At 30.5% G+C, this 22779-nt stretch overlaps 1 protein-coding gene across 1 annotated transcript; it reads left to right on the top strand.

Annotated features, from left to right (window-relative positions):
- Nucleotides 1-668: 668 nt before the first annotated feature.
- On the top strand, nt 669-22616 carry LOC112711037 (serine carboxypeptidase-like 20). Its single transcript, XM_025763571.3, has 14 exons — nt 669-1077; nt 1293-1444; nt 2575-2651; nt 3241-3363; nt 3510-3612; nt 3776-3813; nt 4049-4150; nt 4460-4534; nt 18219-18443; nt 20863-20928; nt 21417-21538; nt 21606-21719; nt 21832-21877; nt 22258-22616. Exons 1-14 carry the CDS (start codon nt 911-913, stop codon nt 22339-22341), a joined length of 1494 nt encoding a protein of 497 aa, XP_025619356.1. The 5' UTR covers nt 669-910; the 3' UTR covers nt 22342-22616.
- Nucleotides 22617-22779: the final 163 nt, after the last annotated feature.

Raw genomic sequence — 22779 nt, 5'->3', positions numbered from 1 at the left:
TATAAAAATAAAGCATTTAATATCTACCAAATTAGTTTGAGCTCATTTTAGCACATTTTCTACATCATAGAGGTTTGTGTAAAACATTTACAAAAGTAGTCGATGTCGTAATTTTAATATCTTTGTGTGTAGTGTGCGTGTTAAATCTAATTTAAGAGTTAAACTTTATATTGATTTTTGAAGTTGTACTTCTAGTTCAATCTGGTCTATAAAATTTAATTTTCTCAATTTAATTATTAAATTTGATGTCTGTAATTCACGTTAGTCTCTAACTCTATTTTTACTATAGAATAACATTAACGATATATTGATTTAAACTGATGACTGTTAGGCTAAATATAATGTGACCATTAAATTTCATTTTATTTTTTATAATTATTCTCGTAACTTTTTTGAGAGTTTAGAATTTAGGATTTCATCTTCCCACAAACATTATTAAAATTTTATCCTAAAAGAGTGCAATAGAATGGAAAAGATTAGGTAAGAATCAAAATTTTATCCTAAACAGATGTAAAGTTCAAAGAATAACTTGAATAGATTAAAATTTTAAGAGACAGATTAAAACTTGAGTGTAACTTCAAAAACTAATTTAAGATTTATCTTGCAATTTGTCCTTATTGATTATATTCAACGATACAATTCAATCCTCTATTCATCGATCTCTTTTTCAACTAGTATTAATCAATTAAATACTTGACTAGTGACTGCTATATATATATATATATATATTAATAAACAGATGCTTGACTACTACAACTATTTAGTAACTATGAAATCTTATTAGGTTCTTCCACATCTTAAAAACTAGCTTCAACACATTTCATTGCTCCATCCTGGATCAACTATAGTATATATTTTATCGTCTCACCCAAAAAGGAGACAAAATTAAAAGTATAATTAAGAGGAGAGAATGATGATGAGGATGATAGAGCAACACAACTTGGTACTTTGCGTAGCTTTATCATCACTTTGCATTGCTTTTGCTCCTTGGATCTCTATTGAAGCTGCCCCTCCATCCTCTCTTATCACACAACTCCCTGGCTTCAAAACTTCTTTCCCATCCAAGCATTATTCCGGGTATATACACACATTATTATTTATTTATTTTTCATGATTATGATGAAATTTATCCTAATTGACGCCTGTAATGTTGCACCTTTTATTTAGACATATTCCATCCACTATCATTAAATTTATAAGATATTATATATGATTTTGATTCCACAATTATTAATTACTTTGAATATATCTTATTATTATTATTATTATTATTATTATTATATGGAGTTTAGATATATAACTGTTGATGGAAATGTTGAGAGTGGGAAGAACCTGTTCTACTACTTTGTAAGTTCCGAAAGAAATCCAGCAAAGGATCCAGTTGTTCTATGGTTGAATGGTGGACCAGGTTGTTCTAGCTTCGATGGCTTCGTTTATGAGCATGGTAATTATAATTATTAATTAACTACTTAATAATTAATTAAGCTGCTAAATATTATGCTGTATAATAATATATACGTACCATTCTTAGTGTTTAATAAATGTCTCACACTCGCACTCATTTAAAATAAGTTTCAGAAATGGTGGGCATGGGTATTATTATAGCCAATCCAAGTCTAACCACACATTTCTTATTGTTGATTATATTTCCTTATCCATGTGTTATAGTCTCATATTCTTATTCGTTTTCATGACAGGTGCTATCTATATCAACTTATTATGAACAATGAAAACATACAATTATTATTGATAGGGTTACAAAAAAAATGTCATGTATGTCTAGATGTTATGTCGCATCGATATATGTTATCTACTATATATGTACATTTATATTTTATCTTATGATAAATAAAACATGAGTTTATATATGTATACCAAAAACTAGCTATCAAATATAAAATATACATTAAAAATAAATTAAACAATATATATTTATACATAAATATATAATTATTTATTTATTAATAACTGATTTTTGGTGTGCACATCAAATTTTTGAGACAGTAGTATTCGATATCATACTATTAATATATATATATATATATATATATATATAGACTGACACAAACCAGAATACAATACGATATACGTACGGAACACATAGACTCATGACTTTTAAATTTTTAGAAGACATCGAGCCACAATATATATATATATAATATCAAGTATTTTTGATAAATTATAATAATATTTTAATATTTTATTGATATTAAAATATAAATTAATTTTTTTTAACTATTTTTGTTGTATTTTTAATTACATAAAATATTTACTTTTTGTTTTAATGAATAATAATATATATTATTTCTAAACTCATTTCAAGAATATAAATTAAAAATAATCTTGAATATGCTAATACGTGATGATATTTAAGTGTGTTTAGAGAATTTTTTTATTTTTTATTAAAACACACGATTGAACAGAAAAAACACGTATATCAAATAATTTTTAATAAATATCGTGTTCGAAATATATTCGACACGTGACACGAGAATTCAACGAGGGTCTGGGCTTCATGATATATAATAAAACTTTGTGATGATGTATATGTGATATATGAAATCATGCATGCAGGGCCATTCAACTTTGAGGCTTCAAAAACGGAAGGGAATCTTCCCACCTTGCATATCAATCCATACAGCTGGTCTAAGGTTAGGAGTTGAATTTTATTATCATTTTTGTATGTTTTAATTTTGTTGTTTTTTAGATTACATCAAGATCTGTCTGAATTTTATGTGTTTTTAGGTATTGAATTCCATGTGATTTGAAGATTATGTCATTGTGTACAAATAATGAAAAGTGCTGCATGTTATATAGGATTGTTATATTTTGGAAGATTTAGAGGATTTATATAAAAATGGTGGGTCCAACACTCCAATATGCAAATGGACTTTACTGACAAGTGGAGCTCATCATTGTTTTGTCTTACATATATAGAATTGTTCTATATATTACACCAAAAAAAAAAAAAGAATTGTTTAGATTTGTATACTAATACTATATCTATATATCACCTGTGATTAGCACAATGACGGGGGAATATTTAATTTATAGAAAACATTGCATGTGTTAGACATTCTCTCAATTATTTAATTAACAACCTACCTTTTCCTTATTAACGTAGGGTATATGGAATAAAAATGAAGAAAATTTTAATTTTTGATGAAGTTTAATTTGCATGAAATTTAAAATGAATAAGATTGCTCTTGAATTAAAATAATTAATAAAACGTTATTTCAGGTTTCCAGTATTATTTATTTGGATTCACCTGCTGGGGTGGGTCTCTCTTACTCCAAGAATTCCAGCAAATACAACACTGGGGACTTACAAACTGCATCTGATACTCATGCTTTTCTCCTAAAGGTAATTCCGCTTATAGGAACAATAATATATAAATTCTGTTCACAATACACAAAATAAATATTTTATTGTTAAAATTCTAACAATAATAAGATCAAATTAATCCATGATGAGTTCCTATTAATTATATGTATATGATTTCTTGGCAGTGGTTTGAGGAATTCCCTGAATTTCTTGAAAATCCATTTTATATTTCCGGGGAGTCTTATGCTGGAATATATGTTCCCACGTTGGCTTATGAAGTGATCAAAGGTATCACACATACACACACGTCTGTAGAATTTTGATTTCTTTTTTCCAACTTGCACTATAATTTATTCAGACAATTCAAGATTGTTTGTTCATATAAGATAGAAAATATTTCCTTAGATGAAATTATAACATAAATTATTTACATGTACTGCTATTATTCCAGGAATCAAGGGTGGTATTAAGCCCGTGATCAATTTCAAGGTACGTAAAGAAGCTATGAAATTTGATTTGATTAAATTAAATTAAATTATTAGTTCAATTTCAATGCACTGTATATCCAGTTATATTTCACTGCATTAGCAAAGAAAGAGATGTTATTAGACAACTATACAAAACGTTTTATAATATCAATATATCAAAATTAAATTAATTGGCAAAATATTGTTAACTAATGATAGAAATTTAAACCTAACACTTTGTTCTTTGGTGTGTTTAGGGTTATATGATTGGAAATGGTGTCACGGACAACACCTTCGATGGCAACGCTTTTATCCCATTTGTGCATGGGATGGGCCTCATATCCGACAGTATCTACGAGGTTGTAATATTAGACAATTTGGATTTTCTTTTTAATTTTTTTGGATAAGTTATATTTTTTATTTTTGTCAAAATTATTTTTAAATATTTTAATTATTTTTCTAATATTTTAGATAGAGTAATAATATTCAGGAATAATTTTGACATAAATAAAAGACACTACGAATATAATTGAATAAAAAACAGTAAAATTATTTTGAAAAATATTACAAAAATTAAATAAAAAAGTCATACTTTAGTTTTGTATTTTTTTTTTCCTAAGTGCAATTTAAGTTCATAATAATTTGCGTATTTTATTACTTGATTGCAGGAAGTAAAAGCTTATTGCAAAGGAAATGATGACGAAAGTGATATGTGCTCAAAGAGTTACCTAAAAGTTGACAGGGTAAGATGAATCGCAGCATGCATCGCATGGCTTTCCAAATATCTTTCATTAAATATTTAAATAAATAAAAAGAATGAAAGTAAAGAAATTTTTTGTTATGCAGTGTTAGTACCAAAAAATTTACACTAATTTCTAATTATATATTGCCACATAAATAAAAATGATATATATTTTTTTTTCCTTTAGATATCAGATATAAAATTTAATTGCCTTTGCTTATGCAACACTAATAATACATTATCATATGACAATGATGAGTCAATGCATAAAAATTATACTAAAAAATAAACAAAAGATGTATATATATATTAATAATGAGTTTAATCAGAACAGAAATAACACTTACTATGAAGGACTTCCAATCATGGATAAATTTAATTTTGATATACTAATAATATAATATTTTATATTATTATATAATTATTATAAAATTTATAAAGAAGAATAATTCTAAAAATAAAAAAGAATAAAGTAATTTTTGTATATTTAAAATGTATATTACAGAATAGAAATGAGAGCTATTTAAAAGGTATCAGGTCCAGGTTCAAATTAAAGAAGAAAAGAACTAGGAGAAGAAGAGAACGAAGAATAAACGAGAGTAGAAAGAGAGATATGAAGGCATTGTATTCATCACTATCAAAATCACACACTGCATGAGTCTCCCTTATATTTTTATAGACCTTACTAACATGCCATATCACACTCTCTAACAGAATCACTAATAGAAGTGTGCTAACGCACATGCAACTAACTCATCTACTGACTCAGCTTAGTTCTTCTAGAACTTGATGGTCTTCTGAATTCTTCTGATAATCTTCTGGACTCTTCTCACATACTATGCCAACCACATTATTACTAGCTACACTATCATTCTCCCTCAAACTCAAGGTGGAAAGAGTTTGCACCTTGCAACTTGTCCCTAAAGTGCAAGAAAGAATCAGAAAGAAGAGGTTTAGTAAGAACATCGGCAGCTTGCACCTTTTCTAAAATATGACTAACCCGAACAAACCCAGCTGTGACCAAATCACGGACAAAGTGCATGTCCATCTCAAAATATTTTGATTTGGAGTGCAGAATCGAGTTGGCAACAAGCAGCACATCATTTAAATTGTCGCAATAGATCAGAGGAGGAGTAGCAAGAGGAAACCTGAGCTCACCAATCAAATTCTTGACCAAAATGAGCTTTGCAACAAGGTCAGCCATGCTCCGATACTCTGTCTTGGTACTGGAGCGAGCGACGACAGATTGCTTTTTGGACGACCAGGAGACGAGATTCTTCCCAAGAAAAACACAATATCCCCCCTGAGACTTTCGATCGTCGGGATCACCTCCCCAGTCCAAATAATAGTAAGCAACAATCTCTAGAGATGGGTTGAAGTAAGAGTACTAGCCAGGTACCTCAAAATACATTTTACAACCAGCCAATGAGCTTCTAACGGATTTTTCATATACTGGAAAACCTTGGTGATACTGTATGCCAATTCAGGTCTAGTGATAGCTATATATTGCAGACTCCCCACAATAGAGTGGTAGAGCCTGGAATTCATAAATAAAGCACCACTAATTTCCATAAGCTTCATGGTGGAAGGCAAAGGGGTTTGGCATGGTTTGCATCCCTCCATACCAGCCTTTTTCATCATCTCCAATGCACTTTTGTTGAGACAGCAATAAGCCACCCGTTCTTATTCTTGTGACCTGTAGCCCAAAAAAGTACTGCAGCTCACCAAGATCCTTAAGAAAAAAATGCATGTTTAATTTTTGAATCACATCTGTAATGACACTAGCACTTTCACCAATTAGAATAATATCATCACCATAGACAAGAATAAATAATCGACCCCATTTGAGAAATCGATGAAAACAAAGACATCAGATTTGGTGGCTACAAAATCGAGCTCCCTGAGACCACCTGCCAGCTTACGATACCAAGCTCGAGGAGCTTGTTTGAGGCCATAAAGGGCCTTGGTTAGCTTACAAAGCATAGTTTCATCACCCTGAGTATACCCTGGAGGCTGCTGCATATAGAGATCTTCTCCGAGATCACCGTGTAGAAACACATTGTTCACATCAAGTTGCCATATGGGCCAAGCATTGGCAAGTGCTAAAGTTAAAACAACTCGAATGGAAGTTGGCTTAACCACTAGACAGAAGGTTTTAGTAAAGTCAAATCCAGGCCGCTGAGCAAAACCCTGAGCAACAGGCCTTGCTTTATACTTTTGCAAGGAGCCATCTGAATTGAACTTGGTACAAAAGACCCACTTGCTGTCAATAGCCTCCCTGCTCTCTAGTAGTGTCACTAGTTTCTAGGTATTATTCAGCATAAGCGTATTGTACTCAGCATCCATAGCTGCCTTCTACTTAGGATTGCTGAGGGCCTATCTAACAGTTTGAGGTTCAAGTTTGGCATGAAGAGCTAGAGGTTTGTGAATGCCAGCTTTGGCACGAGTCACTATCGGGTAAGAGTTATGGGATTGAGCACACTGAGTATCAACAGCTGGTAGGAATAGGGACAAAAGTGGAAGACACTAAGTGTAAAGGAGAAGGATGAGAGGAATGAGAAGAAGGTGAGGAGCAAGGAGGATCCATTGGAATAGAATAAGGTAGTGTAGAGGTGTGAGCATGATGAATTGGGACTCTTTGGAACATGTGGAATTGTTGGCATTGTAGGTGCAGCCTCTGAAGTAGAATTAGGAACCTGTAACTTGGCAAAGGGAGAACTACTATCTTTGAAGGGAAAAATAGTTTCTAAAAATCACATGTCTACTGATAACAACCATACCAGCCGTGGTAAGACAGTTGTAGCCTTTATGTTGAGACTTGTAGCCAAAAAACAAATAAGGAGCTGAGCGAAAATCCAACTTGTGTTTGTTATAAGCCCTCAGGTGTGGAAAACATAAACACCCAAACACACACAAACTATCATACTGAGGCTTTGTGCCATAAGCCTTCTGATGAGGAGAACAATGTTATAGAGTTAGCGTTGGAAGATAGTTAATGATTCTTGTAGATGAAGCGAATGTCTCTCCTCAAAATTGGATGGGCATACCTGCTGCAGCTACCAAGGTTAGGCCCATTTCAACAACCTGCATATGCTTCCGCTCAGCATTCCCATTCTGCTGATGCACATGAGGACACGAAAACCTGTGAATAATACCCTTAGCCTATAGATCTCTAGATAAAGATAAATATTCAGTAGCATTATCACTTTGGAAACCTTTCAGCTTTTTATTGAATTGCAATTCAACCATAGCAAGAACGTGATTAAAAACTTATTTGAGTTGACTTCGGGCTCGAATTAAGTACAACCATGTATACCTGGTACAAGCATCAATGAAATTAACAAAGTACCTATTACCACAACTATCAGGGATAGGAGTTGGGCCCCATATATCTGAATAAAAAAGCTCTAAAGGTTCTTTATATATTGACTTAGAACTAGCAAATAGCAGTTGATGTGATTTGCCAATACAGCAAGCATCACACACTGTCTTATTTACAACAAAAGGAACATTACAACTCCTAAGAACAATAGTTATTACATAATTATTGACATGTCCTAGTCTTGCATGCCACAACAAGAACTTATCTGCAATAACTACTGAAATCAATGATTGAGAATTTTTGTGAGTAGTTGACATATTGAGAAACATATAAAGGCCATTTTCCAATTTTCCTTGGTTGAGTAAATCACTGTTTTCCTGTGATTTCACATAGCAGCTATCAGCATGAAATTCAAAATAAACTCCATTATCACAACACACTTAAGAGATTCTTAGTGATATTAGGAACATGTAACAGTTTGCTTAGCAAGAAAGTTTGAGCACTCAAATTAGATTTTAAAACAGATTTTCCTACATAATGAATATGCACACCTGAACCATCACCGACTATGACTTTCTCTGAGCCTCCATACTCTTGCTATTCCAAGAGATTCTGAGAGTTTGATGTCATGTGATGTGTTGCACCACTATCTGGATACCAACTAGGATCATCAAGTGTTGCTAATGTAGTAATCACATTATTCAGATTCGTACTTACTTGCGGCACAGCTCTACGATTATTGCTGCTGTTGTGGTAATTGTTATAACTATTGCTCTTAGTACTTCTAAAATTGTCGTCAAATCTATGCCAGCAGTTTAGAGCACTGTGGCCATATTTTCCATAGACCTGACACTGAATCCTCTCACGTGATCCATTTCCTCTTCCTCTGAATTGAAATCGAGAGTCAAGAACATCTCTGCCTCCACTAAAATTATTATCCTCATGAAAGTTACCTCTACTTGCACTGAAGTTGCCTCTTCTTGCATTGAAGCCTCTTCTTGCATTGAAGCCTCCTCTACCAGAGCCTTCACCAAAAATTTCTCTATCAGTGCCTTCAATACTAGATCTGTTGTCAAACATTGCAGATCTGTCATAGCTTGACTGAGTTCTTCCAGCACGTCCTATTCTTCCTCCTCTATTGTGATAATCTCCTCTGAAATTTCCTTGTGCATGTTGTGCTATATTTGCTTGAATAAACTGATCCGATTTTCTAAATCTTTCTAACATACTTTCATGTGCCATTAAAACTGCTTCTAGCTTACCAACACTGATACTCCGAGGTCGTGTCATCAGAGATGTAATCAGATAAGCATATTATTCAATTAATTCATGAAGAAATAGTGTTTACATGATCGCTTTCACGAACAGGTTCTTCCACTGACGCTAGCACATCTATCGTACTCTTGATTGCAAGTAAACAGACACTTACAAAGGATCCAATTTGAATACTGCTCAATCTATTTCTCAATTGCATCACCTTTGCCTTTATCTGTGACGTGAAATGATTCTCGAGTCTCTACCATACTTCATGAGTAAACACACATCCAACCATCCTTGTGGTGAATGGTTTTGACATAGATGCAAGGAGCCATGATTTCAACAATGCATCTTGCTTTTTCCACGCCTTGTACTCAAGATTTATTGATCTTGTAGCTGCATCTGCTATTGTAAGGTATTTTTTCAAAATTTTTTCACTGGTAAGATGATTCAGCATATCATTGCCTTCAATGGTTCATTCAGCTTGAACCTTCCATTGTAGATAATTCTCATTGTCAAGTTTCATTGAGATTGGAGTAGACATGAAGCTTAATTGCATTTGAGCTGCAGAACCTGGATCTGTCATTGCTGTGATTGAACCAAAGCTCTGATACCATGAAAGGTATTAGATCTAGGTTCAAATTAAAGAAGAAGAAAGAAACTAGGAGAAAAAGAGAGCGAAAAATGAATGAGAGTAGAAGTGTGCTAACCCACTTGTAACTAACTCCTCTACTGACTCACCTCAGCTCCTCTAGAGCTTGATGGTCTTCTGGATTCTTCTAATGATCTTCTGGGATCTTCTCACATACTATGCCAACCACACTATTGTTAGCTATACTATCACTATTTATACTAAACATAGCACTCCAAGATAACTAAAAAAAGTACTAAACTATTAGTTACTTACAGAAATTTATTTAGAGATATTTACTAACTAGGAATAATTGACTAATATACCCTTTATATCCACCACAAACTCATGGTGATTTATTGTGTAATCTGAGTTTGCTCTTGAATTTGTCAAACAGCATAGTGAATAATGGTTTAGTCAAGATGTTAGCTACTTGTTCATTGGGGGGGACATGAGTGACTGAGATTAGACCCTTCATTACACGTTCTCTAACAAAATATAAGTCCATCTCAAAGTACTTTGTTTGCTAATGTAGAATAGGATTATATGAAAGCAATACTGATGACATATTGTCACAGAAAACACTTGGTGAGGTGAGATAGGACTGCTGCATTTCAAGGAGTATATTTTGAACCCAAGTTAATTCTGCAAAAGATGTTGCTAGTGCTCTAAACTCAACTTCTGTAGAACTTCTACTCACTTAATCTTGCTTAGTACATTTTCATGAAACTAGATTAAGACCATACTAGATGCAATAACCTGTTGTAGACCCCCTATCATCAAGGACCGAAGCCCTATCAAAAATTTGAAAAAGTAGTAATTCTCAAATCAATTGACTTATAAAAATGCAAAGCTAGATCACTATTGCCAGCAAGATATCTTAAAATTTTCTTGACTGCACATAGAGGTAGAAATAGGACAGGTAGGGACGGATTTTTACCCTACCCGACCCTGCCTTGCCCTACAATAACCCTATCAAACCCGTTTTGCTTCTACCCGCGGGAGTAAAAGTTAAACCTAACCCGCCCCGCCCCTATAATTATTAAAATTCAATAAATTAAATTAAATTTTAAAATTTATATAACCTTCATTATATACACAACATAAATTAAAGTAAAAATTTAAGTATGATACAATATTATTAATCATTTTACTAATTATTTTATATATATTACATATATTATATATTAAAAGTATATATATTGATATATATTATATATATCGGGATGGGTAGGGGCTGTTTAACCTAAATCCGACTCCATCCCGCCCTGCCCAAGAACCCGTCCCCATGCGGGAGCGGATAATTATCCGCCTCAAACGGGTAAGGTAGGGTTGGTACCCATGTGTTCGGGTAGTATTGCCACTCCTAACTGCACACCAGTGATCTTGACAAGGTTTGGCCATAAATTGGTTTACTTTATTGATTGAAAAAATAATGTAAGGTCTAGTTATAGTAGCATATTGGAGACCCCCAAGAATGCTTCTAAACAGGGTTGGATCCTCAAAGGGAGCACCTGATTGAGCTGTTAATCAAGAAGAAGATATCATTGGAGTATTCATAGGTCTAGAGTCTTGCATACCAGCTCTCAATAATAATTCAAATGTATATATAGTCTGATTTAACATAGTAAGATTATCAGAATGTTTAACAGCTTCAATACCTAAGAAGTAATTGAAGTCACCAAGGTCTTTAAGTAAAAAACTAGAATGTAGTTTTGTAAGAATAGAATGCATTTCGTTCTCATCACTATCAGTAACCAGCATATCATCAACATAGATTAAAATATACATAACAGAATGAGCAATATGTCTAGTGAATAGAGATGGATAAGATGTAGTGTTATTGAAACATATGGTTTTTAAAGCTGTAGTGGTAGTTAAGTACCAAGCTCGAAGAGCTTGTTTTAATCCATAAATAGCCTTATTTAATTTACAAACTAAATGAGGATTTGATGAGTGAAAATTAAAGCTCACGGATGTCGGCAAGTGCATCAGATCGTTAAAGTAATACCACAGTAAGTTGATACCATTTCTACGAGGATTAACGGATTAAGGCAAGCAACTCTAATTAAATATCTAATTAGATCGAACAAACCTTAGAAATTTGATTGTGAATCTTGAAGAAAAGAAGAAACAGAATAAGAGAATTGAGAGAATGCTTGAATTTGAGAGAAAATCAATAGATGAGAGCATTGAAGACTCCGGAGATGCTTGATTTGGAAGAACAATGCTTGTACTTTCTTATTTAATTCATGGAAAAATATTTTCATATCAAATCATTTATAACTAAACCTCAATCCGTTGGTGATTTAATTTCTCTAAACCCAATTAATCGTCAATCCCTTAGTCAACTAATTGAGAAAAGAGGTAAAGAACAGTTTCGATTCTTAGGCCACACAATCTTCAAGAACTATCACTAGCCAAATTATATGTCACGTATTCGAACTAGATCTAGATAAGTGAAGATTATGAGATGAGTTTTAAGTTAATTTTGAAATTAATTTTCTCAAATATAAAATCAGAATCTAAGACATATATAGAATATTTTCCAATAGTTCTAACCCTTATTGATAAAGAACAAAACTCAATCTTGAAAAAGTAAAGAAGTATGAATTAAAATAAAGAAAACTCTTACATTATCAATCTTAAACCCAAACAGAACCTCTAACCTTCAACGGGGAGGTTTAGGGACTCACGATATAAAAGAAACTAATCCTAATTATGAGAGAGTGATCCTCTAGTTGATGATTAATCTCTGTGAACAAGGTTCACTTATTTATATCCTAAGTTCTATCTAAAATTCAAATTCAAAACTAACCCTAATCTTTATCCTTCGGAAAGATAAGATAGCTAACTTTTTACTTCAAATTCAACTGAAAACAGCAATTCAAATCTAATCTAAAAACAAATCCTAACAACAAAATCTTTATATTTTTAGAAGAAATTAATGATAACTAATCTCTTGAATCTTGAATCTTCGGATGAGATTAAGATTTCTTATGATTTGTGTAATTGGACTTTGGCCTTAATTGTTGCATCCTGGGAGTTGTGGAGTGTTGTACGCCGGACTTGAGGTCTTCTACTTTGGGCGTAATCCCAATTGCACCTCCAGGCACAATTGCATGTTGGGCTTGGGCTTGGAGGCAAGGAAGGACGCCGAGCCTGTGGAGTCTTCCACCGAGCATGTGTGCAAGGATGGGAGGATGCGGAGCTTGTGTAGCAGCTGTCGGGCGTCCTTGCTTGAAGGCTTGGGTGTCCGGTTCTCTTCCTTTTAGACCTGGTTGGACCGTTCTTGAATTGGTTTGGTATTTTCTTGCTAAAAAGGCTTTAATTTTTTATTATTTTGAGACAAAAGCACCTGAAAACACAATAATACTAACATAATTCCAAATATTTGATTAGTTATGAAATTTCACTAGAAAATATGAAAAATTTGATTAAAATTCTAAGAGAACCTAAGAAATCAATTTAAAAAGAACCCTAAAAATTGTTTAAGATGTCATGTCATCACAACACCAAACTTAAAACTTTGCTTATCCTCAAACAAAAGAAAGAGTAAATAGAGTTTATCTTAAGTGAAAAGATTTGAAGAGTTTGCAAAATTAATTTTAAAAACAAAAGTGGGATTTATGATAATCCTTATGGTTTCATTCGGCTTCTCTTATCTTTGATGAATCTTGCATACTTAAGATTTGAGAATTTCCAAAAACTTAGATCCTCATTATATTATGAGAATTCCTTTGGTCATATATGACTCCAAGGCAGTTACTTCACTTTTAATTTTGGAAAAGATCTTTGAGGCTTTTGACTGTTTTTCTGTTTTCACTGCTCCAAGGAATTGATGGTTGAATTCTCATAATACTTCTTTGAATTTCTGTTTTTGAATCTTGTCTTTTCATTTCCCCAAGATTCAATTATCTTATTAAATTTCTCAAATATAACTACATATTTTGTGCACCACCACTTTTGTTTTGAATTTATTATTCAATTTTTTCATTAAGATATCCTTCTTATAAACTGATCGCTAGAGAAACAAGCAAAAAAAAATTTTGATGCAACATTAAAGAAAAGAAAAGGAAAATAGGGATAGAAATCTTAAAGAGAAGATGATGTAAAAAGAAAATAAAAGGAAAGAAAAAGAGAAAGATGAATAATGCATGCTCAAATTTTAAAAACTAATTTTTCAATTAAAACATCCCTGGATGTTTTTTTTTTGAAAATTAATTTGAAATGCATAAAAGAAAGAATAGAAATATCTAACTAACTATCAGAGAAATATAATTCAAATTTACTACATGTTTACTTGTCCTCTTTTTGAATAGAGGCCTATTAGTTCCTGAAAAAATACCTCAAAAGATGTAAAATAAATTTTTCTAACCATTTTCAATACTAAACTTAGAGTTTGGTTAAGTTTCTAAGTGTGGGCATATAAGTGAGGAAAAGGTGAAATATGTTGTGATGTGAAAAGTGGGTAAAGAAGAAGAGAAGATAAACGTGAATATAAAGTAAATGTGGAATCTGTGTAGTATTTGAATGTGTGTTTGTATGTGAAGTACGATAATAGAGAATGATATTGAGAAGGATGATATGCATGCATGCAGAGTGGTCTTTTAGAAAATAAACAATGATGATAGTTATAAAGCAAAATCTTTTGAAAACTAATTTTAAAAATTAAAATCAATAAAAAATTATGAATAGAGACCAGAATCTAATTAATATATATATATATATATATATATATATATATATATTTGAAAATTTTTTAAAAACAACATAAACAAAAAAAGGAGAATAGAAAAAATATAGAAAAACAAAAAAAGAAAAATGCAACTATATGATGTTTAAATGAAAAAGAAAAGAAAAAGACCCCTTTTTTTATAACATGATGCATGTAGAAGAAAGAAAAAAAGAAGAATGTAAATGAAAACAAAGAAAAGAAAAGAAAAATTAATCATAGTTGGGTTGTCTTTCAACAAGCACTTCTTTAACGTTATTAGCTTGATGTTGAGTCTTTTAGGTTAGAGGTTGGGAATTAGTTAGAGCCTTTTTATTACGGACTTGTTGGCTTAATGGATTAGACAAGTCATTCTTTATGGTTTCTTCTGATGTACTAAGATATGCACCCTTTATATTAATTGCCTCACATACCTCCAAAATATTCGACTCGATTGTTCTTTAGATACAGAAACAAAGAAAAATCAAATGCACCTTATAGAATAAAGAAGAATAAAGAAGAGAAAAAAGAAGAAAAGAAGAATTTAAACAAAATAAAGAAAATTAAATTAAATAAGATCTAACTTAGCGATTTAACTGAACGTATGTTGTTAATCTCGATCAATTAATTTTTGGCAACAGTGTCAAAAATTTGATGAGCGAAAATTAAAATTCATGGATGTCAGCAAGTGCACCAAATCATTCAAGTAATACAACGGTGAGAGGATATCGTTCTCGCGAGGATTAGCGAATTAAGGCAAGAAATGTCTAATTAAATATATAATTAAATCAATCAAACCTTAGAAATTGGACTGTGGATCCTAAAGAATAGAAGAAACAAAGGAAGAGAATTGGGATAATGATTGAATTTGAGAAAAAAATCAATAGATGAGAGCGTTGAAAGCTTTGGAGATGTTTGATTCTTGAAAGAATGATGCTTTTGCTTTCTTATTTAATTGATGCAAAAATCTTTTCACAACAAATCATTTATAACTAAACCACAATCCCTTAATGATTTAATTTCTCTAAACCCAATTAATCACCAATTTCTTGGTCAACTAATCGAGAGAAGAGGTGAAGAACAGTTTCGATTCTTAAGCCACACAATCTTCAAGAACTATCACTAGCCGAATTATATATGTCACATATTTGAACTAGATCTAAATACGTGAAGATTATGAGATAAGTTTTAAGTTAATTCTAAAATTAATTTTTTCAAATATAAAATCAGAATCCAAGACTGATATAGAATATTTTTCAATAGTTCTAACCCTTATTGATGAAGAACAAAACTTAATCTTGAAAAAGTAAAAAAAAAAAAACATGAATTAAAATAAAGAAAATACTTACATTATCAATCCTAAAACCAAACAGAGCTCTTAACCTTCAACGAAGAGGTTTAGTAACTCATGATAGAAAAGAAACTAATTCTAATTATGAGAAAGTGATCCTCCGATGGATGATTTTTCTCTGTGATCAAGGTTCACATATTTATATCCTAAATTCTATCTAAAATTAAAATTCAAAACTAACCCTAATCTTTATCTTTTGGAAAGATAAAATAGTTAACTTTCTACTTCAAATTCAAATTCAAATCAAAACAGTAATTCAAATCTAATCTAGAAACAAATTCTAACAACTAAATCTTTATATTTCTAGAGGAATTAATGGTAACTAATTTCTTAAATCTTAAATCTTCGGATGAGATTAAGATTTTTTATGATTTGTATAATTGGACTTAGGCCTTAATTGTTGCATCCTGTGAATTGAAGAATATTGCACGCTGGGCTTAAGGTCTTCAACTTTGGATGTAAGCCCAATTGCACCTCTAGGGATAATTGCACACCGGGCTTAGGCTTGGAGGCAAGGAGGGACGACGGGCTTGTGGAGTCTTCTGCTGGAAGTGTGTAAGGGGATGGGAGGACGTCGGGCTTGTGGAGCAGCCGCCGGGCGTCCTTGCTTGAAGGCTTGGGCGTCGGGTTTTCTTCCTTTTGTGCATGGTTGGATCGTTCTTGAATTGATTTTGTATTTTCTTGCTAAAAAGGCTTTATTTTTTTATTATTTTAAGACAAAAATACCTAAAAACATAATAATACTAATACAAGTTCAAATATTTGATTAGTTATGAAATTCTACTAGAAAATATAAGAAATTTGATTAAAATTATTTAAAGAAAACTCTAAAAACTGCTTAAGATGACGTGTCATCAAGATTGGAGTGTTCAAAATCTTGTGGTTGGAGTGTCCATTGAGAAAAGCATTATGAAAATCATATTGCTTAATTCTCCATCCCTTTGATATTATCCTAATAATGGTTACTGTCTTAATGATAGGAGAGAAGACTTGATCAAAATCTATTCCTGCTGTTTGAAGATATCCTTTAACTACTAGCCTAGCTTTATGCCTAATTACTTTCCCTTTTGAGTTTTTCTTAACAGCAGACACCCTTCTACATGTCATAAGTTTTTCATTCTTTGGTAATTCAACTAGTATGCATGTATTATGATGTAACAAAGCCTTATATTCAGTTAACACAGCTTCTCTCCAAACTAAAGAATGTAGTGCAATCTTTGCATTTTTAAGAACATCAGATTGAGATAGCTTAGGTGATAAGTAACTAACCTGATAAATTTTAGTTGTGAGCTTACCTGTTTTTGATCTAGTAACCATATGATGAGAATTACCTTTGTGTGATGTGGGTAGAGAGGAAGTAGAATCACCCTGAAGTTCAATTTGGATACCTAAGGGAGGAATGGTACTAGCTGTGCTATGATGGTGTGTAGTGTTCTGATCTGAGGTTAAAGGTTGTAGTCTAGCAACTATTGTACCTGCTTCAATAAACACAGAAGCAGTCTCCAAGGGAAGTGAAATAAATTGTGTAGGCTTAAGGGAAGAGGGGAGAATGGTAAAAATTCTGGGTGACATTTCATTATTTGATATAGATTATATACCAAAATTATTGTGTGATGTATAAAATGTTGGTGCAAAAAATTATGATTCATCAAAAATTACATCTCTTGATATTATAATTCTATCTTCTTTAATAAGACATTTATACACTTTTTGTTCCATTGAATAACCAATAAAAATTATGGATGTGATCTAAATTATAGTTTATTTTTATTATAAGTTCTTAAATTCAAATAGCATAAACAACCAAATATCTTCATAAAACTATAATCATCTATAGTTCCAAACAAAAATTCAAGAGGAGATAAATTATTAAGAATGGATGTAGGCATTCGGTTAATCAAATAAATTAGAAATAGAAAAAGACTTATCCCAAAAATGTAGAGGAAGATGAGCAGAAGCTAAAAGACTCAAACCAGTTTTAACAATGTGTCTATGTTTTCTTTCAGCAAAATTCCATTTCGCTGAGGGGTATGTAGGCATGTAAGTCGGTGTCCAATGCCTTCATTGACCAAAAATTGTTTAAAAGAATTCGAGAGGTATTCACCACCATTATCCATTTGTAGTGCTTTAATTGAATATCCTAATTATTTTTATAATTACAACCGTTCTCTTAAATGACTATTCATATAATGATACTATATATATATATAAATAATTAATTAGTTACCAATATAAAATATATATTAAAAATAAATTAACAACACATGTATTATATATAAATATATGATAACTAATTTTTTGTATATTTCTAATATACAAGAGTATATTCAAATTAAATTCATGTGTTAATATATCATTAGGAATCATTGGAGAATGACTAATCTGTGTGCTATGAATATATATGTCCCAGGCCATTGAAGATCTTAATGTGTACAACATACTAGAGCCATGCTATCATGGTTCAACAGGGAATGTGAGTTTGCCAACGAGTTTCAAGCAATTAGGGAAAAGTGAGAAGCCACACCCTGTGAGGAAGAGGATGTTTGGTAGGGCATGGCCCCTTAAAGCCACAGTCAAAGATGGCCCAGTTACATTGTGGCCCCAGTTGGCTGAAGATGGCCACATTCCTTGTGTCGTAAGTAATCACTTCTAATAATAATATTAATCAATTCAATCCTGTTCATTGCATATGTTTATATTTACAGATTCTTTTTAATAAATGAATAAATAGAATTTATTATTTATTTATATATGTACTTTTTTAAAAAATATTTATATTTTTTAATTTTATTACTTATCTCATTATCATTATAAATACAATAGATATACATATATTTCATTTACAATAGTAGTATAAATGAGATAATACATTTATTATTTAATGTGTATCTATCTCATTTTCAGTAACAAGGAAATAAAATCATTGAACAAGTAAAAAGAAGGTGTGCATTATGATTTGATTTGATTTAGAACGTAAAATAAATATAAATTGTTACTACTTGGATTATAATAGTTTGATTTTTATTTTTCAATTTGATCCAATTTTATTCAAATGATTGTGATTGTATGATATTAATTTGAATTTATTTTATAATCCAATATGATTCAAAATATTGTGATTTAAATTCAATCGGTTTATATTTTATCTTGTTTATAATTTTATAAATTAAATTTTTAATTATTATATTTTTGAAAAACTAAATTATATCTAATTTAGATTTTAAAGAAAGGAAATAATTTAAATTACAAATTTTTTTAAATTAAAAATTCAAATTAGAATAAATTATAATTGAGAAAATTTCACTTCCTTCCATGAAAGATGCTAAAATGACATGTTTCTCTCTTTTATTTGTAAAATATATATTTTTCTCCTTTTTAATTTTTAAAAAATCTCCTCTTTAATTATTTTTAAATTTTTTGTGTTAACTTTATCCATTTTTAAAAAAAATAAATTTGTTTTTTATAAAAATACTCTTTAACAAAAATTTTATTTTTTTGTTATTAAATTTTGCTTACCAAAATACCTTTTAATAAATTATTTTTTTATTGATTAAATTTTATTTTTACCAAAATATTTTTAAAAAAATTAATAATTAAATTTTTTTCTAAGATACATTTCAATAATTTTTTAATTATTAAATTATGATTTTACCAAAATTTTTATAAACAATTATAGTTATATTTTACTATTAATTTTTTGATATCAATATTATTATTTTAACATTAAATGAAAAAATCTTGGTAATTAAGATTATTTTCCAATATCAATATATATTAATTGTTATACATATGAATAGTAGTAAGATTTTTTTATTTAATGTTAAAATAATATATAATGATATTGAAAAATTAATAGTAAAATATAAAAATAATTGTTAACGAAAATTTTGGTAATGAAGGGTATCTTAGAAAAAAAATTTAATTATTAATTTTTTTAAAAAAATATTTTAGTAAAAATACAATTTAATTAATAAAAAATAATTTATTAAAGGGTATTTTGGTAAGTAAAATTTAATGACAAAAAAAAATTTCTTACTAAAGGATATTTTTGTAAAATAATAATTTATTTTTCTTGAAAAATGGATAAAGTTAACATTAGTTAACACAAAAAATTTAAAATAGATTAAAGATGAGGTTTTCTAAAGGTTATAGAGGAGGAGAATATACATTTTACAAATAGAGAAAAAAAAGAATGTCATTTCAGCATCTTTTAAAGAGATGAGAGTGAAATTTTCTCTTTAATCAATAAAAAGATAATTTATTATAGGATATTTTGATAAGCAAAATTTAATTAAAAAAATAAAATTTTTGCTAAAGAATTTTTTTATAAAAAATAACATTTTTTCTTAAAAAATGAATAAAGTTAACACACAAAATTTGAAATGCATTAAAGAAGAGATGTTTTAAAAGTTATAAGAAAGGAAAATGTATATTTTACAAATAGAAGAGAGAAAAATATTATTTTAACATCTCTCAAAAGAGGAGAATAAAATTTTTTCATTATAATTCGATTTGAAAGGATTATAAAATTTGGATGGGATATAAATTAATCTAATATAAATTATAATAGTTTGAATAAGATTAAAATTTAAAAATAAACACAAATAGATGTCACATAATTAAATCACAATCTTCTGAGTTAGATTGAATTAGATTAAAAAATAAAAATCAAAGCAATACAGTCCAAATCGTAAAAAAAAAAATCTAAATTGTACTATAATCTCTTTTATATTGTAAAAGAAATATATGAGAAAAATCATATTTACATATATTTACATATATTTTATTTGCGGTATAACGAGTTTTTTTATTATCTTGTTTAAACATGTATTTCAGATAAATAACGATACACAAAAATATAAATAATTTTAAAATATATATCACTGAATAATGAATTTAATTTATTTATTAAAAAAAATCCTATATTTACATGGTGTGCCTAATGTGTCGGTCTTATTTGAATGCATGAGCATGACATAGTAATGGCATGATGAGCAAACTTGGAAAGTAATAATTAGCATTTGATCACGTATGTTTGATTTGGCAAAGAGCAGAGTGATGAGGTAGCAACTTCATGGCTGAATAACCAAGAAGTCAGACAAGCCATTCATGCTAAACCAGTAAGTAACAAGTTTATTTATTTTATGATCACCATTCAATCAGTGAATATAAAAAGCAATTACTTTTATGAATATTAATTTAGGATACCTTTTTATTTATTAAATAATAATAATAATAATAATAATAATAATAATAATAATAATAATAATAATAATAGGATCAGTTATAATACCTTACACTCTAATTAAAAGAAGTCTTGGATTCCAGTTTAAACACAGTATAAAAAAAAATACAGGATTGAATATTCAGATAAAACATCTTTACATTTACATTACATTAATATCAAATCCAAATTATTATCGTTGGGAAGACGTGAAGAACCAGAATTTTGTTGTTTGCAAAAATGGAGAGACATTATGTTGAACATTTACATATCTTCTCTTTGATCTATCCAAACTCTTGGAAACCTTTAAATAAAATCTGTTCTTATTCTTGTTATGTTTAAGACTGACTTAAAAGTTAAAACAATGATGAATTTTAATCACAGGAAAGTGTTTCGGGTCCGTGGGAATTATGCACTGGAAGGATATATTACAATCACGATGCTGGAAGCATGATTCCATACCACAAGAAACTAACGATCATGGGCTATCGAGCACTAATTTTCAGGTATCCCCGAATATTTTTGTTAAACCAATATATGAATCCCTTAATTGAATGATGATATTGATGACAGTGGTGACCATGATATGTGTGTGCCATTTACTGGAACTGAGGCATGGACACGATCTCTTGGATATAAGATCATAGATGAATGGAGGCCATGGACCTCTAATGACCAAGTTGCTGGGTACCTTTCTTTATAGCTAGCTACTTGATCAATTTTCTAATCACGTTCCCACTCAAACTTATATATCAAAATTTACACAAATATACAATAAAGATCACTTCGTTTGTTGCAGATACTTGCAAGCATACAATCACAACCTCATCTTCCTCACTGTCAAGGTACCTCATAAAACACACCACACTAACATTAATTTTCAACTTAAATATCGTATCTTAAAGTAGTAAAAGCTCTTTTGGCGCCTCACCATTTGTCCAAAGACAAAGCAACCCTCTACAATTCGAAAATCTCTAATCGATCCCTGACCATGTAAATAACTAGTCTAAACGACCCTTGTAAACAGTGACCTATTGATATGCCGAAGACTGCTTAGACCAATTACTTGGATGGTTGGAAACTAATTAGGAATTTTTGAATTGTAGAGGATCGATTTGTCGAAGGACAAATAGCCTAGAACTAGAAAGGACATTTACTCGTATTTTAAGTCACCATAGTTATCATTGTGACTAATTTGGGATCGGTCCTAACTGACATGGAACAGGGAGCTGGACACACAGTCCCTGAATACAAGCCACGCGAGGCACTGGATTTTTACAGCAGATGGTTGGAAGGGAAATCCATATAAAATCATAGGCCATACCTCAACTATGTCCGAGTACTAATTTGTTATTATTCGGTTATGTATAATAAGCAAACTATATAGTGTAGCCATTACACATTTACTGCCAATGTAAAATTGGCAGATTTCTCGTCAGTTGTTCAAAACCAAATAGAAGGCTTCGTGACTAAGTTTGACACACAAGGCCAATTCCAATTTAAGTATATATCATTTTAAGGACAATACAAGGTCCTGATAAGTTACACATGTCAAAATAAATAGGATAATTTGTCTTTTAGCAATGCTTAGAGACCAACAAAATTTATCATTTTGGGTCAATACTTAGCCAACAAACGTATTTTTAAACGCAATATCCAAAGAATAAGGTGTTGGCTAAACCCTAAACCCTAAACTTTTAAACCCTAAATATTAAACTTTAAATCCCTTAAATCCTAATAGTATAAA

The sequence above is a fragment of the Arachis hypogaea genome, chromosome 9 (genome assembly GCF_003086295.3).
Source record: "Arachis hypogaea cultivar Tifrunner chromosome 9, arahy.Tifrunner.gnm2.J5K5, whole genome shotgun sequence".
Taxonomy (NCBI): domain Eukaryota; kingdom Viridiplantae; phylum Streptophyta; class Magnoliopsida; order Fabales; family Fabaceae; genus Arachis; species Arachis hypogaea.
This window is presented reverse-complemented; position numbering and strand designations above follow the sequence as displayed.

Excerpts from the sequence above, each read along its gene's own strand:
- LOC112711037 (XM_025763571.3), top strand. The coding sequence starts at position 911 with ATGATGATGAGGATGATAGAGCAACACAACTTGGTACTTTGCGTAGCT. Across the intron at positions 1,445-2,574 it reads TGGCTTCGTTTATGAGCATG|GGCCATTCAACTTTGAGGCT; the intron begins GTAATTATAATT and ends TCATGCATGCAG. Across the intron at positions 4,151-4,459 it reads TATCCGACAGTATCTACGAG|GAAGTAAAAGCTTATTGCAA; the intron begins GTTGTAATATTA and ends ACTTGATTGCAG.